The 22,633-nt window shown below is 39.9% G+C and overlaps 1 protein-coding gene across 8 annotated transcripts in view; it reads right to left on the bottom strand.

Moving 5' to 3' along the window:
• LOC100518417 (adhesion G protein-coupled receptor E2-like) overlaps positions 1-22,633 on the bottom strand; it is a 68,921-nt gene that overhangs the window by 10,885 nt on the left and 35,403 nt on the right. For all 8 annotated transcript variants that reach the window (XM_021083675.1, XM_021083676.1, XM_021083674.1 and 5 more), the window contains 4 exons: positions 4,525-4,591; positions 4,161-4,252; positions 3,089-3,257; positions 2,814-3,003 (listed from right to left, as the gene is read on the bottom strand). In XM_021083675.1, the coding sequence (XP_020939334.1) occupies positions 2,857-3,003; positions 3,089-3,257; positions 4,161-4,252; positions 4,525-4,591 (475 nt within the window). In that variant the 3' untranslated portion in view covers positions 2,814-2,856. The remainder of the gene's footprint in view (positions 1-2,813; positions 3,004-3,088; positions 3,258-4,160; positions 4,253-4,524; positions 4,592-22,633) is intronic.

Genomic DNA, 22,633 nt, shown 5'->3' with positions numbered 1-22,633 from the left:
AACCACCCCATCCAAAAATGGGCAGAAGATCTAAACAGACACTTCTCCAAAGAAGACATACAGATGGCCAACAAACACATGAAAAGATGTTCAACATCACTAATTATTAGAGAAATGCAAAACCACTATGAGGTACACCTTACCCCAGCCAGAGTGGCTATCATCAAAAAGTCAACAATGGACTGGGAGCTTGGGGTTAATAGATGCAGACTATTGCCTTTGGAATGAAATAGCAATAGGATCCCTCTGCGTAGCACTGGGAACTCTGTCTATTCACTTATGTTGGAATATGCAATGTGAGAAAAAAGAATGTATACATGTATGTGTTAACTAGGTCACCATGCTGTACAGTGGAAAAAAAGATAAAAGGTAAAAAAGAAAAGTCTACAAATGGAGTCTTGTCGTGGCGCAGTAGAAATGAATCTGACTAGGAACCATGAGGTTGTAGATTCAATCCCTGGCCTCGCCCAATGGGTTAAGGATCTGGCATTACCGTGAGCTATAGTGTGGGTCACAGATGCAGCTCGGATCTGGTGTTGCTGTGGCTGTGGTGTAGGCTGGCAGCTGTAGCTCCAATTTGACCCCTAGCCTGGGAACCTCCAAATGCCGCAGGTGCAATCCTAAAATGCAAAAAGAAAAGAGAGTGACATGATTTTATCTGCATTTTGAAAAGATAGTTATGATTTCTGTGTAAAAGATGCATTGGGAGGTGACAAGGGTGGAAAGAGTAGTCAGGAGATATCGTAGTTGTTCAGGAAAGTGACAATAGCAGCCTGGCTAAGGAGGAATTGATGGAGGTTAAGCTAGATGGACAAACTGGGGACATACTAAGAAGATAAGGACAATGGAATTGAAAAATGGGTAGGATGTGATGGGAAATAAGATAATTGTTGTAACTAACTTTTAGGTTCCAAACTTGTGCCACAGGATGAATTGTGGCACCATGTGGATTAAAAAGACATCATGGGAAAGGATGGACTAGGGTAAAGACTGCAACACTTGTACTGGAAGGCTGAGATGGAGATGTCTTTGAGATGTCAAAAAATCAAGTAATCCTCTAGAGCTCAGAGATGTCAGAAGTAGAGAAACATAGTGGCTATCATTTGTTCTATCTGATGACTGGATCTAAGGAAGAAATATTATTGTCTAGGAAGAAAGTATTTAATGCAAATCGAACCAATCCATTAGATAGAACTATAAAGGAAACAAAAGAGAAGAACAAGAGAGAATGGAAGAAAGACATGGAGGGGCATGTACATAATCTAGAGGGAATAAGGAAGGAGTGTTTCATGAGAAGGGAGTGAGAAAGTTTCATGAGAAAGGTTCTGAAAGGACTTTTTGGGAGATGGAGATCATTGTAGGTCTAAGAGATATTTGCTTTGGTGGAATGATGGAGGAAAAAAGCTATATTTTGACGGGTTGAAGGAGTGGTTTTAAGGCAAGGAAATGGAGACAAGAGTGAAAAGTCAAATCTCAGCTGGTAGCTAGAAGAAGGCCAAGTAGTACAAGTTTGTAAGATAGAAGAGGACCAAACATGTTTCCATGACTATGGGAAGAATACTGTTGAAAAGGTGAGGGAAGGAGAGAGGAGGGAGGAAGAGAAAGGGAGAGGGGAGAGAGAGAGAGGGAGGGAATATATGTGAACAATAATGTAAGGTAATTGATAGGCATGAACGATGGGATCCAAAGCACAGGTGGAAGCATTGTCTTCAGAGAGAAGAAGGAAAGTTGTGTAATATGGAGAAGGTGCATGCTGCTTGGTACAGTTGATGACATGGAATTCACAAAGTGCCATCAATGATGACTGATTTCCTCTGTGAAATAAGTGATTGAGATATTTCTTAGAAAGGGGGAGGAGATAGAAAATTCAGTAGTGGAACCAGTTCTTATGGAGGTTGGGTGAACAAGTTAATGAGATAAATGCAGAAGGAGTTTCAGGCAAATAATAAGCTCCTGTAAACAGGAAAGCAAATTCAAGGGATTTAACAGAAGATGGAAGAAGTGAGAAAACATCAGTAAAAGAAGTTTATAAGTCTAAACTAGTAATTGTTCTTAGTGGTCTTGCAATGACTTATCCCATGTAATTACTGCTTTTCCTGCCTGGTTTTACATTGGGTAGAAGGTGACAAAAATATTAGGCAGCCTTGTTAAAAAAAAAAGTCTAAAGTGTCAGATGACACACTTCTGTTTAATGCATAAATAAGTACATAATTCAAGCCCCCATTTCTGCATTTTGGAAGGGGTGCTGCTGAATGAGTGTTACATGGAAGAAGGTGTAGAGAAAAGGATAGTATAATGTGGATCTGAGTGGAATGTGCCTTGCCAATTCAGATCATTGATTCTTGTGTATTTAGTTAACAATGCATGGCATATAGCAGCTGTTCAATAGGGTGTGGATATATGAATCAAGATAAACACAGTTCAGAGTTCCCATCATGGCTCAGTGGTTAACAAACCCGACTAGTAACCATGAGGTTGTGGGTTTGATCTGTGGCCTCGCCAGTGGGTTAAGGATCCAGCATTACTGTGAGCTGTGGTGTAGGTGCAGATGTGGTTCTGATCCTGTGTTGCTGTGGCTGTGGTGTAGGCTGGCATCTGTAGCTCCAATTCGACCCTTGGCCTGTGAACCTCCATATGCTTCAGGTGCAGCCCTAAAAAGACAAAAAACAAAACAAAAAAAAAAAGATAACCACAGTTCCCTAAGCAGTGAGAGTGGAATAGATTTTCAAACCAACTGAGACCATTGCAAATGGTTAATGAGTCAAGGAGTAAAACCGAGTGTGAGCCATCCTAGGACATCGTCTATTGCATACCTAGTTGTCCAGTGGTAAAGCATGTGCTGCACAAGTGGATCAGTTAGTGACATGCTGTGTCAGCAATGTGGGATCTTGCAGCACTATATTTGCAGGCATCAGATGTGGTCTTGCTGGATAGTGTGTACTTCTCAGACTTGGATTTGGTTATATCGATCCCTTTGAACCATTTCCCATATTGCTCCCAGACCTGCAGAGGGAAATCACACGCTGGGTCAACTCACTGAAAGGAGTGAGGTTGGGGAAAGTCCTGAGTGGGATTCAGACAGTAGTACCTGTTGGCTGAGGAGGCAATACACCAGGAAGATGAAGACGCCCTGCAGGCTGTTGATGATGGTGAAGAGGTAGGCCATGACGTGGGCAGCTGGTCCCACCTGCAGGATTCCCAGACACCATGTGCATCCCAGGATGAAGAGCTGAGCTGTAGCTTTAAATGTCAGCATCCTGGGTAGGAGGAGAAAGGAGGTTCATGATGCACCCTGAGCAACACAATCAAGGCCATTCTCATCTTTGACCCATGCATGCTTCTGCCTTCCCCTGTTGGTAATGAGTTTTCAGACTGAATTGTGATTAGCTTTGATATTTACTGTCAATGATTCTCCACAATAGAAATGTCACTCACATCCAGGATGGCACTTTAATTTGGATTGAAGAGGGTAGTGACACTTCATAATATAAGCTGAAAAAAAAAAAACTATAATTCTCCGTGGAGATCCCTAATTTCATTCAACCAATATTAAGTCCATTATGTACTGTGTTGGGGTCTCAGTATTAAAAATAACAAAGGAAAAATTACTACTATCATAAAGCTCACAGCCTATTCAAATGACTGATACAACCAAACAACAACATGCAAATTTTGGAAAAGATTATAAAAACATGAAAGAAAGCACATCATTTATGTCCAAGGGCCCCTGGAGAAAAGGGCTACCTAAGCTCATAGGAGATTTGATGTTAGCTAGTTTTTTTTTTTTTTCCAGGGAGAGGAATGGAAGAAGGGTGACAAGGAGCTTGAAATGAGAGTGAAGTATGAAAGTATGCTGGGTTGTGGGAGCAGTCACAGATTTTTCTAAGGACTTCATGGGAACATATTTGTTCTTTATCTTTTTGTCATAGGACTGATGACAAAAGCCCGAAGATTGTTTCTGAGGGAGTCACAAGCTGGGCTTAGAGATGGACACTGTACACCACTGGATCTGAACTGGCTTCCATAGAAGGACAGCTGCATCTGTTCTATTCTGGGTTCCCTCAGAAGACTCTAAGAAGGGGCACCAGGAACTGCCAGGCTCACAGCTTTGCTCTTGGGACCACACTTCTGCGGGCTTGTCAGCTGCTGTTCCATCTTACCTTGTGTTCTGGAGGGTGGACACATCACTGTTGAGGGAAGAGAGTTTGCTTTTCAAAATCCAGAGGGTCATCAGAAAGAAAGCTAAATTGACCTTCAGGAAACCACAAAATGTTTATTGAATAAAATTTTGATCCTTTATCTAATCCATCCAACCTCAATTCTGCACTTAAATTCCATGTTTAGTAACCATATATTAGAGTATGTAGTTATCACCATAGGAATAGTCTTAGAAAACCAAACTAAACCCAGACAACCCAGGAACATTCCTGCTCCCATCACCTCCTCACCCCCACCCCACTTACAATTCTGCTCTTCTGATAGCCCTCAGCTGAGCATTAATGATGCTTTGATGTCATCACTCACCAAGAAGATGGAACAGACTGGTCCAAGGAAACTCCATTTAAATCCCTTTTCTGAGTTGAGCCAGCAGCTAAGCAAGGGAGAGAATGTGAAAAACTCATTGGTCCTTAGAAATCTAGAATGATTGTGTAAACTCATTCATTCATCAAAAAAATATTGAGTCTCTGTTCTGTGTCAGGCTCTGTGGTTGGCTCTGAAGATAGAGTGGTCAAGAAAATAAACAGAGCCTTAATCTCATAAATCTCAAATCAGCAGGAGACATACAATTAAATACATGATGAAGTTGAAATAAATATGGGAGGTGATGATAATATATAATTGAATGTCATGCTTAGTTTGGGTACTAAAGGATTAGGATGGTTAGAGAAGATTCTAACCATCCTAATTCAAAGGAAACATTTCAGCTGAGATATGAACAAGTGGATCTTTGCTGTGATAAACAGTGTGGAAAGAGGGAAGAAATCTGTATATGTGTTTGGTTTTGAGAGTCATGTGAACCAACATGGTTTTAAGGTGACTTTCTTACACTATTCAGTTTAATTTTTTTATCTGCTGCAAAACCCATGCTCTGAGTTTTTATTAATATATTACTTTATTGAGATATTTTCACATACCATGAAATTCACCCATTAAAACTGTACAGTTTAGGGGAGAAGGATCAAGATGGTGGAGGAGTAAGACATTGTACTCACCTTCTCCCACAAACACATCAAAAAAAAAACACATGTAGAACAATTCACACAGAACATCTGATGAATGCTGGCTGAAAACTTGAACCTCCAAAAGGGGCAAGAAACCCTCAAAATAACTGTGTAGAACAAAAGAACAAAGAGAGAGAGAAGGATCAGGAAAGAACTAGCACTCCTGAGAGGGAGCTCTTAAGGAGAAAAGGAGCTCACACCCAGGGAAGCCACCTAACTGATGGGGAAATCAGCCAAGACAGAGAGACCTCAAAGTTTCACGAGAAAAGTGAAGCAGCTGGACTGAGGAGGGCAAAGCAAAGCAAGAACCAAACAATATCTGCACCACTGCCCCAGACACCACAGCCTGAGACTCTTGGGCAGACGCTTAGTGCTGAAACTCAGGCTCTGGAGGTGGATTCCAGGGAGAGAACTAGGGTTGGCTGTGTGGAGTCAGCCTGAGGGGCTAGGTAGCAGTGTGCCACTGGCTGGGAGCAGAATGCCAGAGCCAAGGGAACCTGGGAGGAGGTCTAGGCCTGCAGGAAATGCAAGGCACCATTGTTGGGGAGGGTGAGAGGAGGAGGGGTGGACAGCCATAGGAATCTCATTCCCTGTGCATGCACAGGACCTCAGAGGGTGGAGAGGCTCTGACACAGCCTACTGTTGGTGAGACAGCACTTCTTGCAGAGTCTACAGGTGGCAGGGACAAACCACAGCAGTTATCTCAGAACCAGAAGGAAGCATGGTCCACCACCACTAGGGGTCTGTGAACAGGCTCCACCTGCAACCCCAGTCAGCTCAGCAAAACAAGAACATTGCAAATGAGCACCACTGTTGTTGCTCTCACTCCCCTAGAAACACACCTGCCCTGCTGTGCCACTGCCAAATACTCCAGGCAGCACCCACACATTCCTGACCACTGTTCACTTCCCAGGACCCTGCAACTAGGAGCAGCTGTGTACACATCCTGTATGAACGAAGTGGGATGAGGTGATTCTTCTGTGATCTACAGGTGGCAGGGGCAAACTATCGCAGTTATCTCTGACTCTAAGGGTGGTGTGGCCTGCCACCACCAGGGGCCCACGAACAGGCACCACTTGCAACCCCAGTCAGCTCAGAGGGCACCACAGAGGAGGGCATTGTGACTGAACACCACCTGTTGTTGCTCTCACTCCACTGGGAATTCACACACCTTATCACTGCCACTTCCAAATGCTCTGGACACTGTCAAAATCTGCCTGAGGCTCATTACCACTTCCCAGGGCCATGCAACTAGGAGCAGCCTGTGGCACCTTCCCCCAGGCCCTTGCTACTGTCAAAAGCCCAACAACCAGTCAATGACTACTAGCCCTTCCCATTGCATCCTTCTCCCTAGAAACACACTCAGTACCCTGTCAAGGGGATATTATAATAAAAATGGCAAAAGTTAAAGAGAGGATTCTAAAGATAGCAAAGGAAAACAAAGCATTAAGTATAAGGGAATCCTCATAAGGCTGTCAGCTGATTTCTCTACAGAAACACTACAGGCCAGAAGAAAATGGCAAGATATATTCAGAGTTCTAAAAGGGAAAAATTTGAAGCCTAGAATACTCTAACCAGCAAGAATATCATTTAAAATAGGAGAAATAAGAAATTCCTCCAACAAACAAAAGCTAAAGGAGTACAGAAATACTAAGCCAATTCTAAAATAAAAACAGAAAGGCTTCTCTAAATGAAAAAGAAGCAAGAAGAAACAAGATGTAGAAAATCCCGATTGGAAAGCAGTCACTTATATAAGCCAATATACAGATGTAAAAGGGAAAAAAAAGCTATTGTAAAAATGACAAGAAACACAAGAAACAGTGAAAGGAAAAACATGAAAATGTTAAAAAAGGACTTCAAAATCATAAAATATGGGGAAGGAAAGTAAGAAAATCCAGACTTTTTTATAGTGTGTTAGAGCCTATATGATTAACAAGCTATAGCAAGCAGATATAGGAAGTTGTTAACATACTTGGAAAACAGGGTAACCACAAATCAAAACCAAACATTACATTCACAAAAACTAAAAAGAAAAGGACACAAGGGAAATCATACAACCAAGAGAGAAAGGAACAAAAGGAGAAACATAGACTGAACTGGAAAACAAGGCTTAAAATGGCAATAAATACATACTTATCAATAATTACCTTAAATGTCTGCCAAGACCAGCTCAGCAGGATGGGGCTGAAGAACAGGTGCTATGGACCTTAAGGAAAAAAAGTTAACATAAAACAAGACACAGAGGAGTTCCCGTTGTGGTTAACGAATCCAACTAGGAACCATGAGGTTGCGGGTTCCGTCCCTGCCCTTGCTCAGTGGGTTAATGATCCGGCGTTGCCGTGAGCTGTGGTGTAGGTTGCAGATGCGGCTCAGATCCCACATTGCTGTGGCTCTGGTGTAGGCCGGTGGCTACAGCTCTGATTCGTCCCCTAGCCTGGGAACCTCCATATGCCACGGGAGCGGCCCAAGAAATAGCAAAAGACAAAAAAAAACCAAAAACAAAAAAAAAATACACAAGAGACATTTATCTTAAGTAAAGGTGGGAACCGGGGGACTCAAGGTCTCAGGGACCAAGAGCCCTGCCTCAAGAAACCACACTGCTTTTATTGTGCTCTTGAGGATGACATCAAGCGGAAAGGGGGTTGTAGGTGCAGGATATAGGGGTTTTTTATTATTTTAAATGTCTTTTATTATTTTAAAAGTCACTTAGCTGGTAGATGGTTAAACCTTTACTCTAAATTTTAGGCATTTAAGAATCATTAGCATTTGAGTTAGCTATCTATGCATAGCATTTCAGAGAATCCTCAAGTCATTTACCATCACTGTGACTGTTTCCCAAGCAGGAAGATGGGACAAAGTAAGGGGGGATAAGATGGAGTTTTCAGCAAAGAGGCTAAGAAAATATTATAAAAACATGTCTCGCAACAAATGTCAATGAACCAAATGCTCCAATCAAAAGACATAGAGTGGCAGATTGGATAAAAAAGCAAGAGCCTACAGTATGCTATCTACAAGAGATTCATATTAAGGCAAAGGGAACATACAAATTGAAAGTGAGGGGATGGTAAAAGATATTTCATGAGAATGGAAAAGACAAGAAAACAGGAGTTACAATGCTCATATCAGACAAAATAGACTTTAAAATGAAGCTCATAAAGAAAGACAAAAAAGGACACTATTTCATGATGAAAGTATCCATTCAAGAAGAGGATATTATAATTTTCAATATATATATGCTCCTGATATAGGAACACCCAAGTACATGCAAGAAATAATAACAGACATAAAAGGAGAAATTGATGGAACACAATAATAGTAAGAGACTTTAAAACCCTACTCCCATCAATGGACAGATCCTCTAGACAGAAAATTAATAAGGCAACACAGATTCTACATGACACAATAGTAGAGTAAGACTTCATTGACATTTTCGGGACACTATACCAAAAAAAAAAAAAAGAACATACATTCATTTCAAGTGTACATGGAAAATTCTCAAGGAATGACCACATACTGGCACACAAAATTAACCTCAACAAATTTAAGAGTATGGAAATCATTTCAAGTATCTTCTCTGACAACAGTGGCATGAACTAGAAATCATCCACAGGAAAAGAAATGAGAAAAAACTGACTACATGGAAATAAACATGCTATGAAAAACCAATGGGTCAATGAGGAAATCAAAAAGGAAATTAAGAAATACCTCAAGACAAACGATAATGAAGACACAGGCAAAGGCACTTCTTAGTGGGAAATTCAGAGAAATACAGGCCTTTCTCAAAAAAGAGGAAAATTCTCAAATTGACAATTACCCACCATCTAAATGAATTAGAAAAATAACAGGAGTTCCCGTCATGGCTCAGCAGAAATAAATCTGACAAATATCCATGAGGATGCAGGTTCAATAACTGGCCTCACTCAGTGGATTAAGGATCCAGCATTGCGGTGAGCTGTGTTGTAGGTCACAGACACAGATCATATCTGGCATTGCTGCAGCTTTGGTATAGGCCAGTGGTTAGAGCTCCAATTCAATGCCTAGCGTGGAAACTCCAAAAGCTGTGAATGTGGCCCTAAAAAGACAAATGATAGATAATCTTTTAAATTTTTTTAAATAAAAAGAAGAACAAACAAAACCTGAAGTCAGCAGAAGGAAGAAAATCATAAAGATCAGAGAGGAAATCATTAAAATAGAAATTCAAAACACAATAGAAAAAATCAATAAAACCATGAGCTGGTTTTTTGAAAGGGTAAATTGACAAACCTCTGACCAGACTCACCAAGAAGAAGAGGGAAAAAAATCCAAATAAACAAAAAGGAAATGAAAAAGGAGAAATCTCAACAAATAGTGCAAAAATACAAAAAAAAAAAAAAATAAGACTACTATGAACAAGTATATGCCAAGAAATTTGACAACACAGAAGAAATGGACAACTTTCTAGGGACTTACAGGCCACCAAAACTGAATCAAGAAGAAATAGATCAGTTGAACAGACTGATCACTAGCAATGAAAATGAGTTATGTAATAAAAAACACTCCCTCCAAACAAAAGTCCAGGACCAGATGGCTTCACAGGCAAATTCTACCATACGAAGAACTTATACCCAGTCTTCTCAAAATTTTTCAAATGGTTGGAGAAGAAGGAACACACCCAGAGACATTCTATGAAGCCACCATCACCCTAAAACCAAAATAGACAAAGATAGTGTGAAAAAAAGTATAGGCCAATAACTTTGATGAATACAGATGCAAAAGTTCTCATCAAAATTTTAGCTGAACGAATCCAACACATATTAAAAAGTTCATACACCACACCACAACCAAGTGGAATTACCCCAGGTTCACAAAGATGGTTCAACATATGCAAATCAATGGATGTCATATACCACTTTAACAAAAGGAAAGTCAAAAAACACATGATCATGCCAATAGATGCAGAAAAAAGCATTTAACAAAATTGAACAACCATTTATGATAAAAACTCCTGATCAAAGTGGGTATAGAAGGAACATAATTTAATACCATATAAACCATTTATGACCAACCCACAACAAATATAATACTTAATGGAGAAAAGCTGAAAGACTTCCTGCTAAAAGCTGGAACAAGACAAGAATGCCCACACTCACCACTTTTATTCAACATAGTATTGGAAGTCGTAGCCACAGCAATCAAGCAAAAAAAAGAAATAAACATATCCAAATTGAAAAAGAAGAGGTAAAATTTTTACTGTATGCAGATGACATGATAATATTACAGAAAACCCTAAGGACTCAAAACAAAAACTACTCAAACTGATCAATAAATTCATCAAAGTAGCAGGAAACGAGATTAACATTCAGAAATTGGTTGCATTTCTGTACACAGCCAATGAAATATTAGAAATGGAACACAAAAATACAATAACTTTTTTTAATTGTACAGTTGCATTATTTAATTATAATTATCATAAATTCTTTGATGGAGAGGAAATCAGAATCAGATCTAAGGAGACTTCAGCATTCCAAGAATGATGTCAAATGACCCCCTTCATGGTAGATTATGCACTTATTTACTATGAGATATATTTCTTCTCCAAAGATTCCTTGTTTGTGTATCAATTGTAGATTTTTGGTTTGCAGTTATTCTAAAGTTTTGATATAAGATTCTATATGTATATGAGATTGTTTTAAGTTGTTCTCTTACTGTCAAGTTCATCTGCAGGGTCCTGAATTTGTACCCTCCTCTTCTCATGATTTCTGATTTTGGTGGTGTAATTGGGCATGGATGATTTCGTATGTTTACTGTATATATACCTTTACTGGTGAGCCTTGTCATTTGCGGAATTGTTGTTGCCTGTTGCTGTGTTTTCTTTTCCGCCTAGAGAAGTTCCTTTAGGATTTGTTGTAAGGCTAGTTTAGTATTGCTGAATTCTCTCAGCTTTTGCTTATCTGTGAAGGTTTTGCTTTCTCCTTCAAATCTGAATGAGAACCTTGCTGGGTAAAGTAATCTTGGTTAGAGGTTTTTTCCTTTCATCACATTGAGTAGATCATGCCACTCCCTTCTGGCCTGCAGAGTTTCTGCTGAAAAATTTTCCAGATAGCCTTATCGGGGTTCCCTTGTATGTTATGTGTTTCTTTTCCCTAGCTGGTTTCAAGATTTTCTCTTTGTCTTTAATTCTGGTCAGTTTGATTAATTTGTGCCTTGGTGTATTCCTCCTTGGGCTTATTTTATATGGTACTCATTGTGCTTCCTAGATTTGAGTGAGTGGTTTCGTGTTAGGGAATTTTTCAGCTGTTATCTCTTGGGATATTTTTTCTGTCTGCTTCTCTCTCTCTTTTCCTTCTGGCACCCCTATAATACGGATGTTGGTGTGTTTCACATTGTCCCAGAGTTCTCTGAGACTCTGCATTTGTTTTCAATCTTTTTTCTCTTTTCTGGTCTGCATCCATAATTTCCACTAATCTGTCCTCCACCTCATTTATTCTTTCTTCTGCCTCCTATATTCTGCTGTTAGCTGCTTCTAGTGAATTTTTTACTTCAGTTATTATATTTTGCATCTCTTCTTGTTTATGTCATGTATCTCTTTGGTCAGTGTTTCCTGTGAGTTATCCATCTTTGCCTCCAGTTTATTTCCAATGTCTTGCATCATCTTCAGCATCCACAATCTAAAGTCTTTTTCCTGGAGGCTGAGAATCTCCTCATGGCTTAGCTGATTTTCTTGGGTTTTTCCTTTCTCCCTCATCTGAGTTATAGTTCTCTGTCTTTTCATTATTATAGGTTTTTGGCGTGGTGACCTTTGTACAGATAATAGAGTTGTAGCCTCTCTTACTTCTGATGTCTGCCCCCCATGTGGCTGAAGTCAGTATTGGGGGCTTGCTGTAGGCTTCCCAATGAGAGGGGCTGATGCTTGTCCCCTGGTAGGTGGAGCTGATTCTAATCCCTCTGGTGGGTGGGGCTTTGTCTCTGGATGGGATTAGAGGCAGCTGTGTGCCTGAGGAGTCTTTAGGTAGCCTGTTTACTAAGAGGCAGGGCTGTGATCCCACCTGGTATGTTGTTTGCCCTGGGGCTTCTCAGTGCTGACTGACTGATTGGTGGGGCCAGATTTTCCCAAAATGGCCACCTACAGAGAAAGGCAGCTGCTGAATAGTCCCAAGAGCTTTGCCTTCAATGTCCTTCCCTCACAACAAGCCACATTCCCCCCTGTTTTCCCAGGAAGTCCCCCCCCCTGTTTTCCCAGGAAGAACTGCAGTCAGGTTTGACCCAGATTTCCTTGGAGACTTTGCATTTCCCTGGGACCCAGTGCAGGTGACAGTTCATTTGTGCCTTTTAAGAATGGGGTCTCTGTTTCCCCCAGTCCTGTGGAGCTCCTGCACACAAGCCCCACTGGGCTTCAATGTATGATGCTTCAGGGGCTCTTTCTCCCAGTGTCGGATCCCTGCACGTGAGGGTTTGATGTGGGGCTCACAACTCTCACTCCTGTAGGTGAGTCTCTGTGAACCAGTTAGTTTTCAGTCTGTGGAGCTTCCCACCCGGGAGGTATGGGGTTGTTTATATCATGAAATCGCCCCTCCTACCTCTTGATGTGGCCTCCTCTTTTTCTTCTGGAGTAGGGTATCTTTTTTAAGATTTCCAGTCCATTTGGGTGGAGATTGCTCAGCCTGTAGTTGTGAATTTTGTTGTTTTTAGGAGAGAAGTTGAGCTCCAGTCCTTCTATTCCACCATCTTAATCTGGACTCAAATATACAGTAACTTTTAAAATCACACCCACAAAATTAAATACTGAGGAATAAACCTGACCAAGCCGGTGAAAGACTTATATATTGAGAACTATAAAATACTAATCAAGGAAATTAAAGAGGATTCAAATAAATGGAAAGGTATTCCATGCTCCTGGGTTGGAAAAAATAATATCATAAAAATGGCCATACTACCCAAAGCAATACACAAATTCAATGCAACCCCTATCACATTACCCATGACATTTTTCACAGAACTAGAAAAAACAATCCAAAATTTTATCTGGAACCATAAAAGACCCAGAATTTCCAAAGCAAGACTGAAGAACAAAAATAAAGCAAGTGGCATAACACTCAGACTTCAGGTGATAGTACAAAGCTACAGTAATCAAGACAGTGTGGTGCAGGTACCAAAACAGACATATAGACCAACTGAACAGAATAGAGAACCCAGAAATAAACCCAGACACTTATGGTCAATTAATCTTCCACAAAGGAGGCAAGAATATAAAATGGGAAAAAGTCTTTTCAGCAAGAGGTGCTGGGAAAACTGGACAGCAACATGTAAATCAGTGAAACTGGAACACACCCTCACACAATGAACAAAAGTAAATTCAAAATGGCTGAAAGACTTAAATGTAAGACAAGACACCTTAAAACTCCTAGAAGAGACTATAAGCAAAACATTCTCTGACATCAACCTTATGAATATTTTCTTAGGTCAGTCTCCCAAGACAACAGAAATAAAAGCAAAAGTAAACCAATGGGGGAGTCCCCATCATGGCACAGCAGAAACAAATCAGACTAGGAACCATGAGGTTGCATGTTCAATCCCTGGCCTCATTCAGTGTGTTGAGGATCTGGAATTGTCGTGAACTGTGGTGTAGGTTTGCAGACATGGCTTGGATCTGGTGGTGTTGTGGCTCTGGTGTAGACCAGCAGCTACAGCTCCAATTAGACCCCTAGCCTGGGAACCTCCATATACTGTGGGTGAAGCCCTAAAAAAGGACAAAAGACAAAAAAAATTAAAAATAAATACATAAATAAATAAACCAATGGGACCTAATCAAACTGACAAGCTTTTGAACACCAAAGGAAACCTTAAAAAAAAAAGAAAGAAAACCTACAGAATAGAGAAAATAGTTTCAAATGATGCAACTGACAAGGGCTTAATCTCTAAAATATACACACAACATACAACTCAACAGCAAAAAAGCCCACAAAACTAATGCAAATACTGCCAAAAGGCTTGAATAGACTTCTCTCCAATGAAGATATATGGATGGACAACAAGCACATGAAAAAATGCTCAGCATCACTGATTATTAGAGAAATACAAATCAAAACCACCATGAGGTACCACCTCATACCAGTCACAATGGCCATCATTCAAAAGTACACAAATAACAAATGCTGGCAGGGGTGTGGAGAAATGGGAACCCTCCTGCAATGATGGTGGGAATGTAAGCTGGTACAGCCACTATGGAGAACAGTATGGAGGTACCTTAGAAATGTATATATAGAACTACCATATGACCCAGCAAAACCCCACTCTTGGGCATATATCTGGACAAAACTCTCCTTAAAAAAGACACATGCACCTGCATGTTCATTGCAGCACTATTCACAATAGCCAAGACGTGGAAACAACCCAAATGTCCATCGACAGATGATTGGATTAGGAAGGTGTGGTATATATACACCATGGAATACTACTCAGCCATAAAAAAGAACAAAATAATGCCACTGGGCAGCAACATGGATGGAATAGTGAGTGAAGTAAGTCAGAAAGAGAAAGACAAATAACATATGATATCACTTGTATCTGGAATCTAATACATGGCACAAGTGAAACTTTTCAGAGAAAAGAAAGTCATGGACTTGGAGAATAGACTTGTGGTTGCAAGGGGGAGGTGGAGTGAGTGGGATGGATTGGGACCTTGGGGTTAATAGATGCAGACTATTCTTTTGGAATGGATTAGCAATGAGATCCTGCTGTGTAGCACTGGGAACTATGTCTAGTCACTTTGATGGAGCATGATAATGTGAGAAAAAAGAATGTATACATGTATGTGTAACTGGGTCACCATGCTGTACAGTAGGAAAAAAATTGTATTGGGGGAAACAAATTTTTTAAAAAATTAAAAAAATTTTAAAAAGAATGAATACTATACATGACTGGGTCACATTACAGTAGAAATTGATAGAACACTGTAAACCAACTATAATGGGAAAAAAATCATTTTAAAAACTGTACAGTTCAGTGATCTTTAGAATATTCAGTGTTGTGCACCCATCACCATATTCTAACTTTAGAACATTTTCAACTCCTAAAAAAGATACTTCATTCAAATTTGCAGTCACTCCTCACTCCCACTTTTACATACCCCCAACCCCAACTCTAGCCCCAAGGTACCAGTAGTCTGCTTTCTTTTTTAATTTACTTTTCATTTTATACTGGAGTATAGTTGATTTACAATGTTGTCTTAGTTTCAGGTGTATACGAAAATGATTCAGTTACACATATACATATATCTAATTTTTTTCAAATTATTTTACTAGATAGGTTATTATAGAATATTGAGTAGCATTCTTTGTGCTATACAGAATGTCCTTGTTGATTATCTGTTATATATACAGTAATACGTATGTTAGTCCCAAACCTAATTTATCCCCCTCAACTTTCCACTTTGGTAACCATAAGTGTGTCTTCAAAATCTGTGAGTTTGTTTATGTTTTATAAATTTAAACGTATTAGTTAAATAATTAGTTAAATAATAATAATGAACTTAGTTCATTGTATCTTTTTTTAACATTCCACATATTAGTGATATCATACAACATTTGCCTTTGACTTACTTCACTTAGTATGATAATATCTAGGTCTATCTATGCTGCTGAAAATGACATATTTCTTCATTTTTATGGCCAAGTAATATTCCATAATGTATATATACCACATGTTCTTCATTAACTCATCTGTCAATGGACATTTAGGTTGATTCCATGCCTTGGCTATTGTAAATATTTTTGCAATGAACATTGGGGTGCATGTAACCTACATTCTGTCTCTATGGATTTGCCTATTTTGGACATTTCACATAAATAGAATCATACAATATGTTATCTTCTATGACTAGATGCTTTCACTTGACATTGTGTTTTCAAGATTAATCCACACAGTAGCATGTTTTTATGGCTGAAAAATCTCTTCATCCCTTTTAATGGTTGTATAATAATCCATTGTATATTGGAATGCTGAATTTTGTTCGTTTCCAATTTTTGGCTCTTTTGAATAATGTTGCTATAGCCATTCATATACAAGTTTTTGTGTGAACATATGTTTTCATATGCTTAGAACATATACCTAAGGAGTGGAATTTCTGAGTCACATGGTAGCTACATATTAAACCTTTTGAGAAACTTTTTACAGGAGGCTGAACTAGTTTTATTATGACCAGCAATTTTTCCCCATCCTTACAAACACTTTTTATTGTCAGTCCTTTCTCATTTTAATCACTTTATCAAATAGGTATTAAATGACATCTCATTTTGTGGTTCTTGATTTTCATTTTCTCAATTACTATTGATGCTGAGCATCATGTGTTTTTTGGTTATTTAACCATCTCTGGAGAAAAGTCTATTCCAATCTATTTTTGGGGGGGTTATTTGTCTTGTTGAGTTATTTAATTTAATTTTACCAGCAGTGAAAAACATAAGTTCCCTTATTGAGTAACAAGTATAACCAAGGCAGAGACATTTTTAGTCTAATGCTCAAGGTTTATGGATAGACAGTGACAGTATTCACTCTTGTTTTAACATTAGAGTAAAATAAAGAGCAAGGCAAGGCATGTCAGGACAATGCAGTACATTGAAAAAAATGTAAGCAAGAAAGTACAGAAGTGTCAAAGGACACCTGGGAAGAGCACAGATGATGCAGGTGAACATAAACTTTAGCAGCATGTTGTAGATAAGAGTACACATCCTGGGAGACTGATTTCCTGAATGAAGGAGTGAGGACCTTGGTAAACTTGCTCTCCTATGAACACAACAAAAATCTAAGCAAAACAACTAAAACCAAACATTTCAAAATCTTGGCAATTACCCAAAGCCACAGAACAAGCTTAGTGGTGGAACAACCAAAAGTTGATAGCACTGCAGAGAACAAAGAGATATATTTTTGAATCTCCATTAAAAGCACCATCATCATCACCCTTAGAGCATAGTTAATATTTTTTCTGATCCTTTAGCTCTCTGGGAACTCCTTATTCTTCAAGTTTGGTGGCTATTTGATTTGACTGAGAGATGATCTCAGTGGGAAACAAAATGCTTACACCTAGGGCATTACCAAAACAAAAGCAAAGTGTTATTATCACCAGCTGCCCAAAGCTGTGATTTCAGATGAGGTCAACAAGAATTTTTCTTGGAATGTAGAAGGTAATAGTGAATACTAAAGGAAATAGGAAATTTTGAAAAGCTCTCAAATTTTCCTGGGGATCTAAGGAAGCACAATAATGTGCCCATGCTCAGGAAATACCTGGGGATAAAAAAAATACATCAGTCTTTTATCTCTGGCTGACCTTGAAGCTTTGTGCAATCAGAAAGTGAGGGCCCAAATAAAATATACTATATCTAAAAAATTAGTGAAAAGTAACTTTACATTTAGAGCAGCTCAAGAGAGAACAGACAAGACCTAAAGTTAGTAGGAGGAAAGAATCACAAAGATCAGAGCAGAAATCAATGAAATAGATATGAAGGAAACCATAGAAAAGATCAATGAAATGAAAAGCTGGTTCTTTGAAAAGATCAACAAAATTGAGAAACCCTTAGCCAGACTTATTGAGAAAAAAAGAGAGAGGACTCAAATGAATAAAATTAGAAATGAAAAAGGAGAACTAACAATGGATACCACAGAAATACAAAGGATCATGAGACTACTATATGCAAGTATATGCCAATAAAATGGAAAACCTAGAAGAAATGAACAAATTCCTAGAAAAGTACAATCTTCCAAGACTAAACCAAGATGAAAGAGAAAAGATGAATGGACCCATCACAAGAACTGAAATTGAAACTGGATTTAAAAACTTCCAACAAACAAAAGTCCAGGACCAGATGGCTTCACAGGCAAGTTCTATCAAACATTTAGAGAAGAGCTAACACCTCTCCTTCTGAAACTATTTCAAAAAATTTCAGAAGAATGGATGCCCCCAAACTCATTCTATGAGGCCACCATCACCCTGGTACCAAAACCAAAGATACCACACACAAAAAAAGAAAACTACAGGCCAATATCACTGATGAATATTGATGCAAAAATCCTCCACAAAATACTAGCAAACCACATCCAACAATACACTAAAAGGATTGTACATCATGATCAAGTGGGATTTATTCCAGGGATGCAAGGGTTCTTCAATATCCACAAATCCATCATTGTGATACACCACATTAACAAACTGAAGAATAAAAACCATATGATCCTCTCAATAGATGCAGAAAAAGCCTTTGACAAATCCAACACCCATTTCTGATAAAAACCCTTCAGAAAATGGGCATAGAGGAAACATACCTCAACATCATAAAGGCCATATATGACAAACCCAGATCTAACATCATTCTCAATGATGAAAAGCTGAAAGAATTCCCACTGAGATGAGGAACAAGACAAGGATGTCTGCTCTCGCCACTACTATTCAACATAGTTTTGGAAGTCCTAGCCATGGCAATCAGAGAAGTAAAAGAAATAAAAGGAATCCAAATTGGAAAGGAAGAAGCAAAACTATCACTATTTGCAGATGCCATGATCCTATACCTAGAGAATCCTAAAGACTCTACCAGAAAACTGTTAGAGCTCATCCATGAATTTGGCAAAGTCTCAGGATACAAAATTAATACACAGAAATCAACTGCGCCTGAGCTTCTATATACTAACAATGAAAAAGCAGAAAAAGAAATTAGGGAAGCAATCCCATTTACCATCGCATCCAAAAGAATAAAATACCTAGGAGTAAACCTACCTAAAGAGACAAAAGACCTGTACTCTGAAACCTCTAAGACACTGATGAAAGAAATCAAAGATGACACAACTAGATGGAAAGACATACCATGCTCTTGGATTGGAAGAGTCAATATTATCAAAATGACTATACTACCTAAGGCAATCTACAGATTCAATGCAATCCCTATCAAATTACCAAGGATATTTTTCACAGAACTCCAACAAAATATTTTAAAGTTTGCTTGGAAGCACAAAAGACCCAGAAGAGCAAAAGACATCCTGAAAAAGAAAAAAGGAGCTGGAGGAATCAGGCTCCTGGACTTCAGACTATACCACAAAGCAACAGTCCTCACTACCATAAGGTACTGGTACAAAGACAGAAATATAGATCAGTGGAACAGGATAGAAAGCCCAGAATTAAACCCACTCACCTACAGACAATCATCTATGACAAAGGAGGCAAGGATATACAATGGAGAAAGTACAGCTTATTCAATAAGTGATGCTCGGAAAACTGGACAGCCACATGGAAAAAAATTATATTGGGGAAATAATTTTAAAAATTAAATTAAAAAAAGAAATTCTCATGTCGAAAGGTATAATAACTGAAATTTAAAATTCACCAGAGGGGCTCAAGAACTGATCTGAGCCAAATAAAGAAAGAACCAATAAATTTGAGTATAGGGTAACAGAGATTATACATCTCAAGAAGAGAAAGAAAAAAGAATGAAGAGAAGTGAACAGAACTTCGAAGACCTGTGGCACAGGACCAAGTGTACCAACATATACAAAATTGGAGTCCCAGAAGAAGATAAAAATAAAAGGGCAGAAAATACTTAAATAATGAATAGCTTCAATATTCCTAAATTTGAAGAAAAATATTAATCTACACATCAAATAAGCTCCATGAACTACCAATGGAAAAAACTCATAGAGAGCCACACCTGAACACACTATAGACCTACTGACAAAAGTCAAAGTCTTGAGAGTGATAAGAGAAAACTGATTTTTCATGAATAAGAGCTCCTCAATAAGATTAAGAAATGACTGGGTATTCCCATCGTGGCTCAGTGGTTAACGAATCTGACTAGGAGCCATGAGGTTGTGGGTTTGATCCCTGGCCTTGCTCAGTGGATGAAGGATCTGGCATTGCCATGAGCTCTGGTGTAGGTCACAGACACAGCTTGGATCCCACATTGCTGTGGCTCTGGCATAGGCCAGTGGCTATAGCTCCAATTAGACCCCTAGCCTGGGAACCTCCATATGCCACAGGAACAGCCCTAGAAAAGGCAAAAAGATGAAAAAAAAAGATTAAGAAATGACTTCTTGCCTGAAATCAAAGATCAGAAGGCAGTGAAATAATATAGTAAGAGAGTCAAAAAAAAAAAAAAAGGTAGTCAACCAAGGCTTTCATATAAAGCTAAATTCTCCTTGAAAATGAAGAAATTAAGCTATTTCAAGATAAACAAAAAAATTATTTTTGCTACCATAACTATCCTACCAGAAATATTAAATGAGTCCTTCAGGCCAATATGAAAGGACACTAGATAGTAACATGAATCCACACACACAAAAAATAAAGAGTACCAGTATAGGAAACTATATAGGTATTGTGAAAAATATTCTAAACACATTTTAGTTTGTAACCCTTTCCTTCTCCTGTTTTAAAAGATAACTGCTCAAAACTGTTGACTCCCTTTTGGAGATGGGATTAAGATAGCAGAGTAGAAGGATTGAAGCTCACCTTCTTTCATAAAAGCAGCAAAATTAGAACCAACTGCTGAACAACCTTCAAGAAAATAGACTGAAAACTGTCAAAAAAGATATCCTACTCCAGAAGACATGAGGAGGCCACATCAAGATGTTAGGAGGGGTGATTATGTGATATAAGCAACCCATACCTGCTGGGTGGATGGCCCACAGACAGGAAAGTAACTATATCACAGAGGCTTACCTATGGGAGTGAGAGTTCTGAGCGCCATATCTGGTTCCCATGCCTGGGGATCTGGCATGGGGAGGGGGAGCCCCTGTGACATTTGGTGTTGAAGGCCAGCAAAGTTTGTGTGCAGGAGCTCCACAGGACTGCCAGCCTGAAGTTCTTGGAGTATATCTTGGGAAAACAGGGGGTGAGTGTGGCTCGAGATGGGGGAAGGACTTTGGAAGCAAAGGTCTTAGGAATAATCATCAGCGTAAGATCTTCTAGAGGTGACCATTTTGTAAAAATATGGCCCCCCCCATCCGGGCTGAGAAGCCCCATGCCAAACAATAAACTATGTGGGAACAGAGCCCCAACCATCAGCAAACAGGCTGCCTAAAGACCCCCCAGGCACACGGCTGCCTCTAATAACACCCAGAGACAAAGCCCTACCCACCAGAGGGATAAGAATCAGCTTCACTTACCAGGGCAAGGCACTAGCCCCTCCAATCAGGAAGTCTGAAGCAAGCCCCTGTACTAACTTCAGCCACAAGGGGGGCAGACATCAGAAGCAAGAGATGCTATGACACTATTATTCGTGTAAAAGATTAGGACAGCAAAATCTATACAAAACGAAAAGGGAGATGGAGGCAAGATGGCCGAAGAGTAGGGGGACACACTCGCCCTCTCCCGGAAACACACACACAAAAAAACCCCACATCTACAGGTTAAACAACTCACACAGAACAGCAATCAATAGCTGACAGAAGAACCTAAACTCCAATAACAGCAAGAATCTCGTGACATAACTGGGTAAAATAAGAGAAAAGAGGAGAGTGAGAGAAAGTGAATCCAAATTGGATGGGTACTCCCGACAGGGACCTGTGGAGGAGAAAGGGATCACATACCCAGGAAAGTCACCTACTTGACAGAAAGATCAACTGAATCAGAGGAATCTCCAGATGCAGAGAAGAGTGCAGCAGTAAGTTGGAGTTCTGAAAAGCAGAGCAGGAACTGAACAGATCATCTGAAGTACTGGCACAGACATCAAAAATTGAGACGCTTCGGATGGGAGCTGGGAACTGAGACCTCGGCTCCAGAGGTTAGTCCCCAGGAACAGGCTGGGGTGGGCAGTGCAGAGACTGCTTGCGGGGGCTAGGAACCGGTCTGTCAGTTTTGATGAGGCAGAGACTGTCTGGGAGACTAGAAAGCAGAGCATTGTGGGGGAGGGAACAATATGCTAAGGGCTGGGAAGTAGAAAGCCACATCAGAAGGAACCTGGGAGAAGAGCTGGATTTGCAGGAGAGACAAGGTGCCAGTGTTGGGGAGGGGAGAGAAGAAGGGGTGGGCCCCCATAGAATACCCCCCACACCACAGTGAGCTCACTGGCCTGCCAGCTATCAGAAACTGTGCTTTCCAGTGTATCTCCCCTCCCCCTCCCCCTCACACACCTGCCGGACCTGGGGCTTCCTGCCATCCCAGAGGGCTGGCCTCAACAATTGCCAGAAGCCTACCACTGCAGGGGCTTTCCCTGCCCTGGTCTGCTTGCCCTCTGGAAGGGCTACATCCACCCCCACGGAGCAGCACCAAACACTACCAGCCCCTGGGAAAAGGCCTGAAGCTTAGAAAAGATAGAACAAGCTTGGCCAGGCCATGAAAAATCTGCCTACATTCTCAGGCAGTCCTTCCAAGTCAGGCTGCCCTGGGGAAGAGCCTCTTGGGTTCGCAGCGGCCCAGCTAGCTGCTCCAGTCCTGGGGTGGGGGGTGCTGCACTCCT

This window comes from Sus scrofa, chromosome 2 (assembly GCF_000003025.6).
Source record: "Sus scrofa isolate TJ Tabasco breed Duroc chromosome 2, Sscrofa11.1, whole genome shotgun sequence".
Taxonomy (NCBI): Eukaryota; Metazoa; Chordata; class Mammalia; order Artiodactyla; family Suidae; genus Sus; species Sus scrofa.
This window is presented reverse-complemented; position numbering and strand designations above follow the sequence as displayed.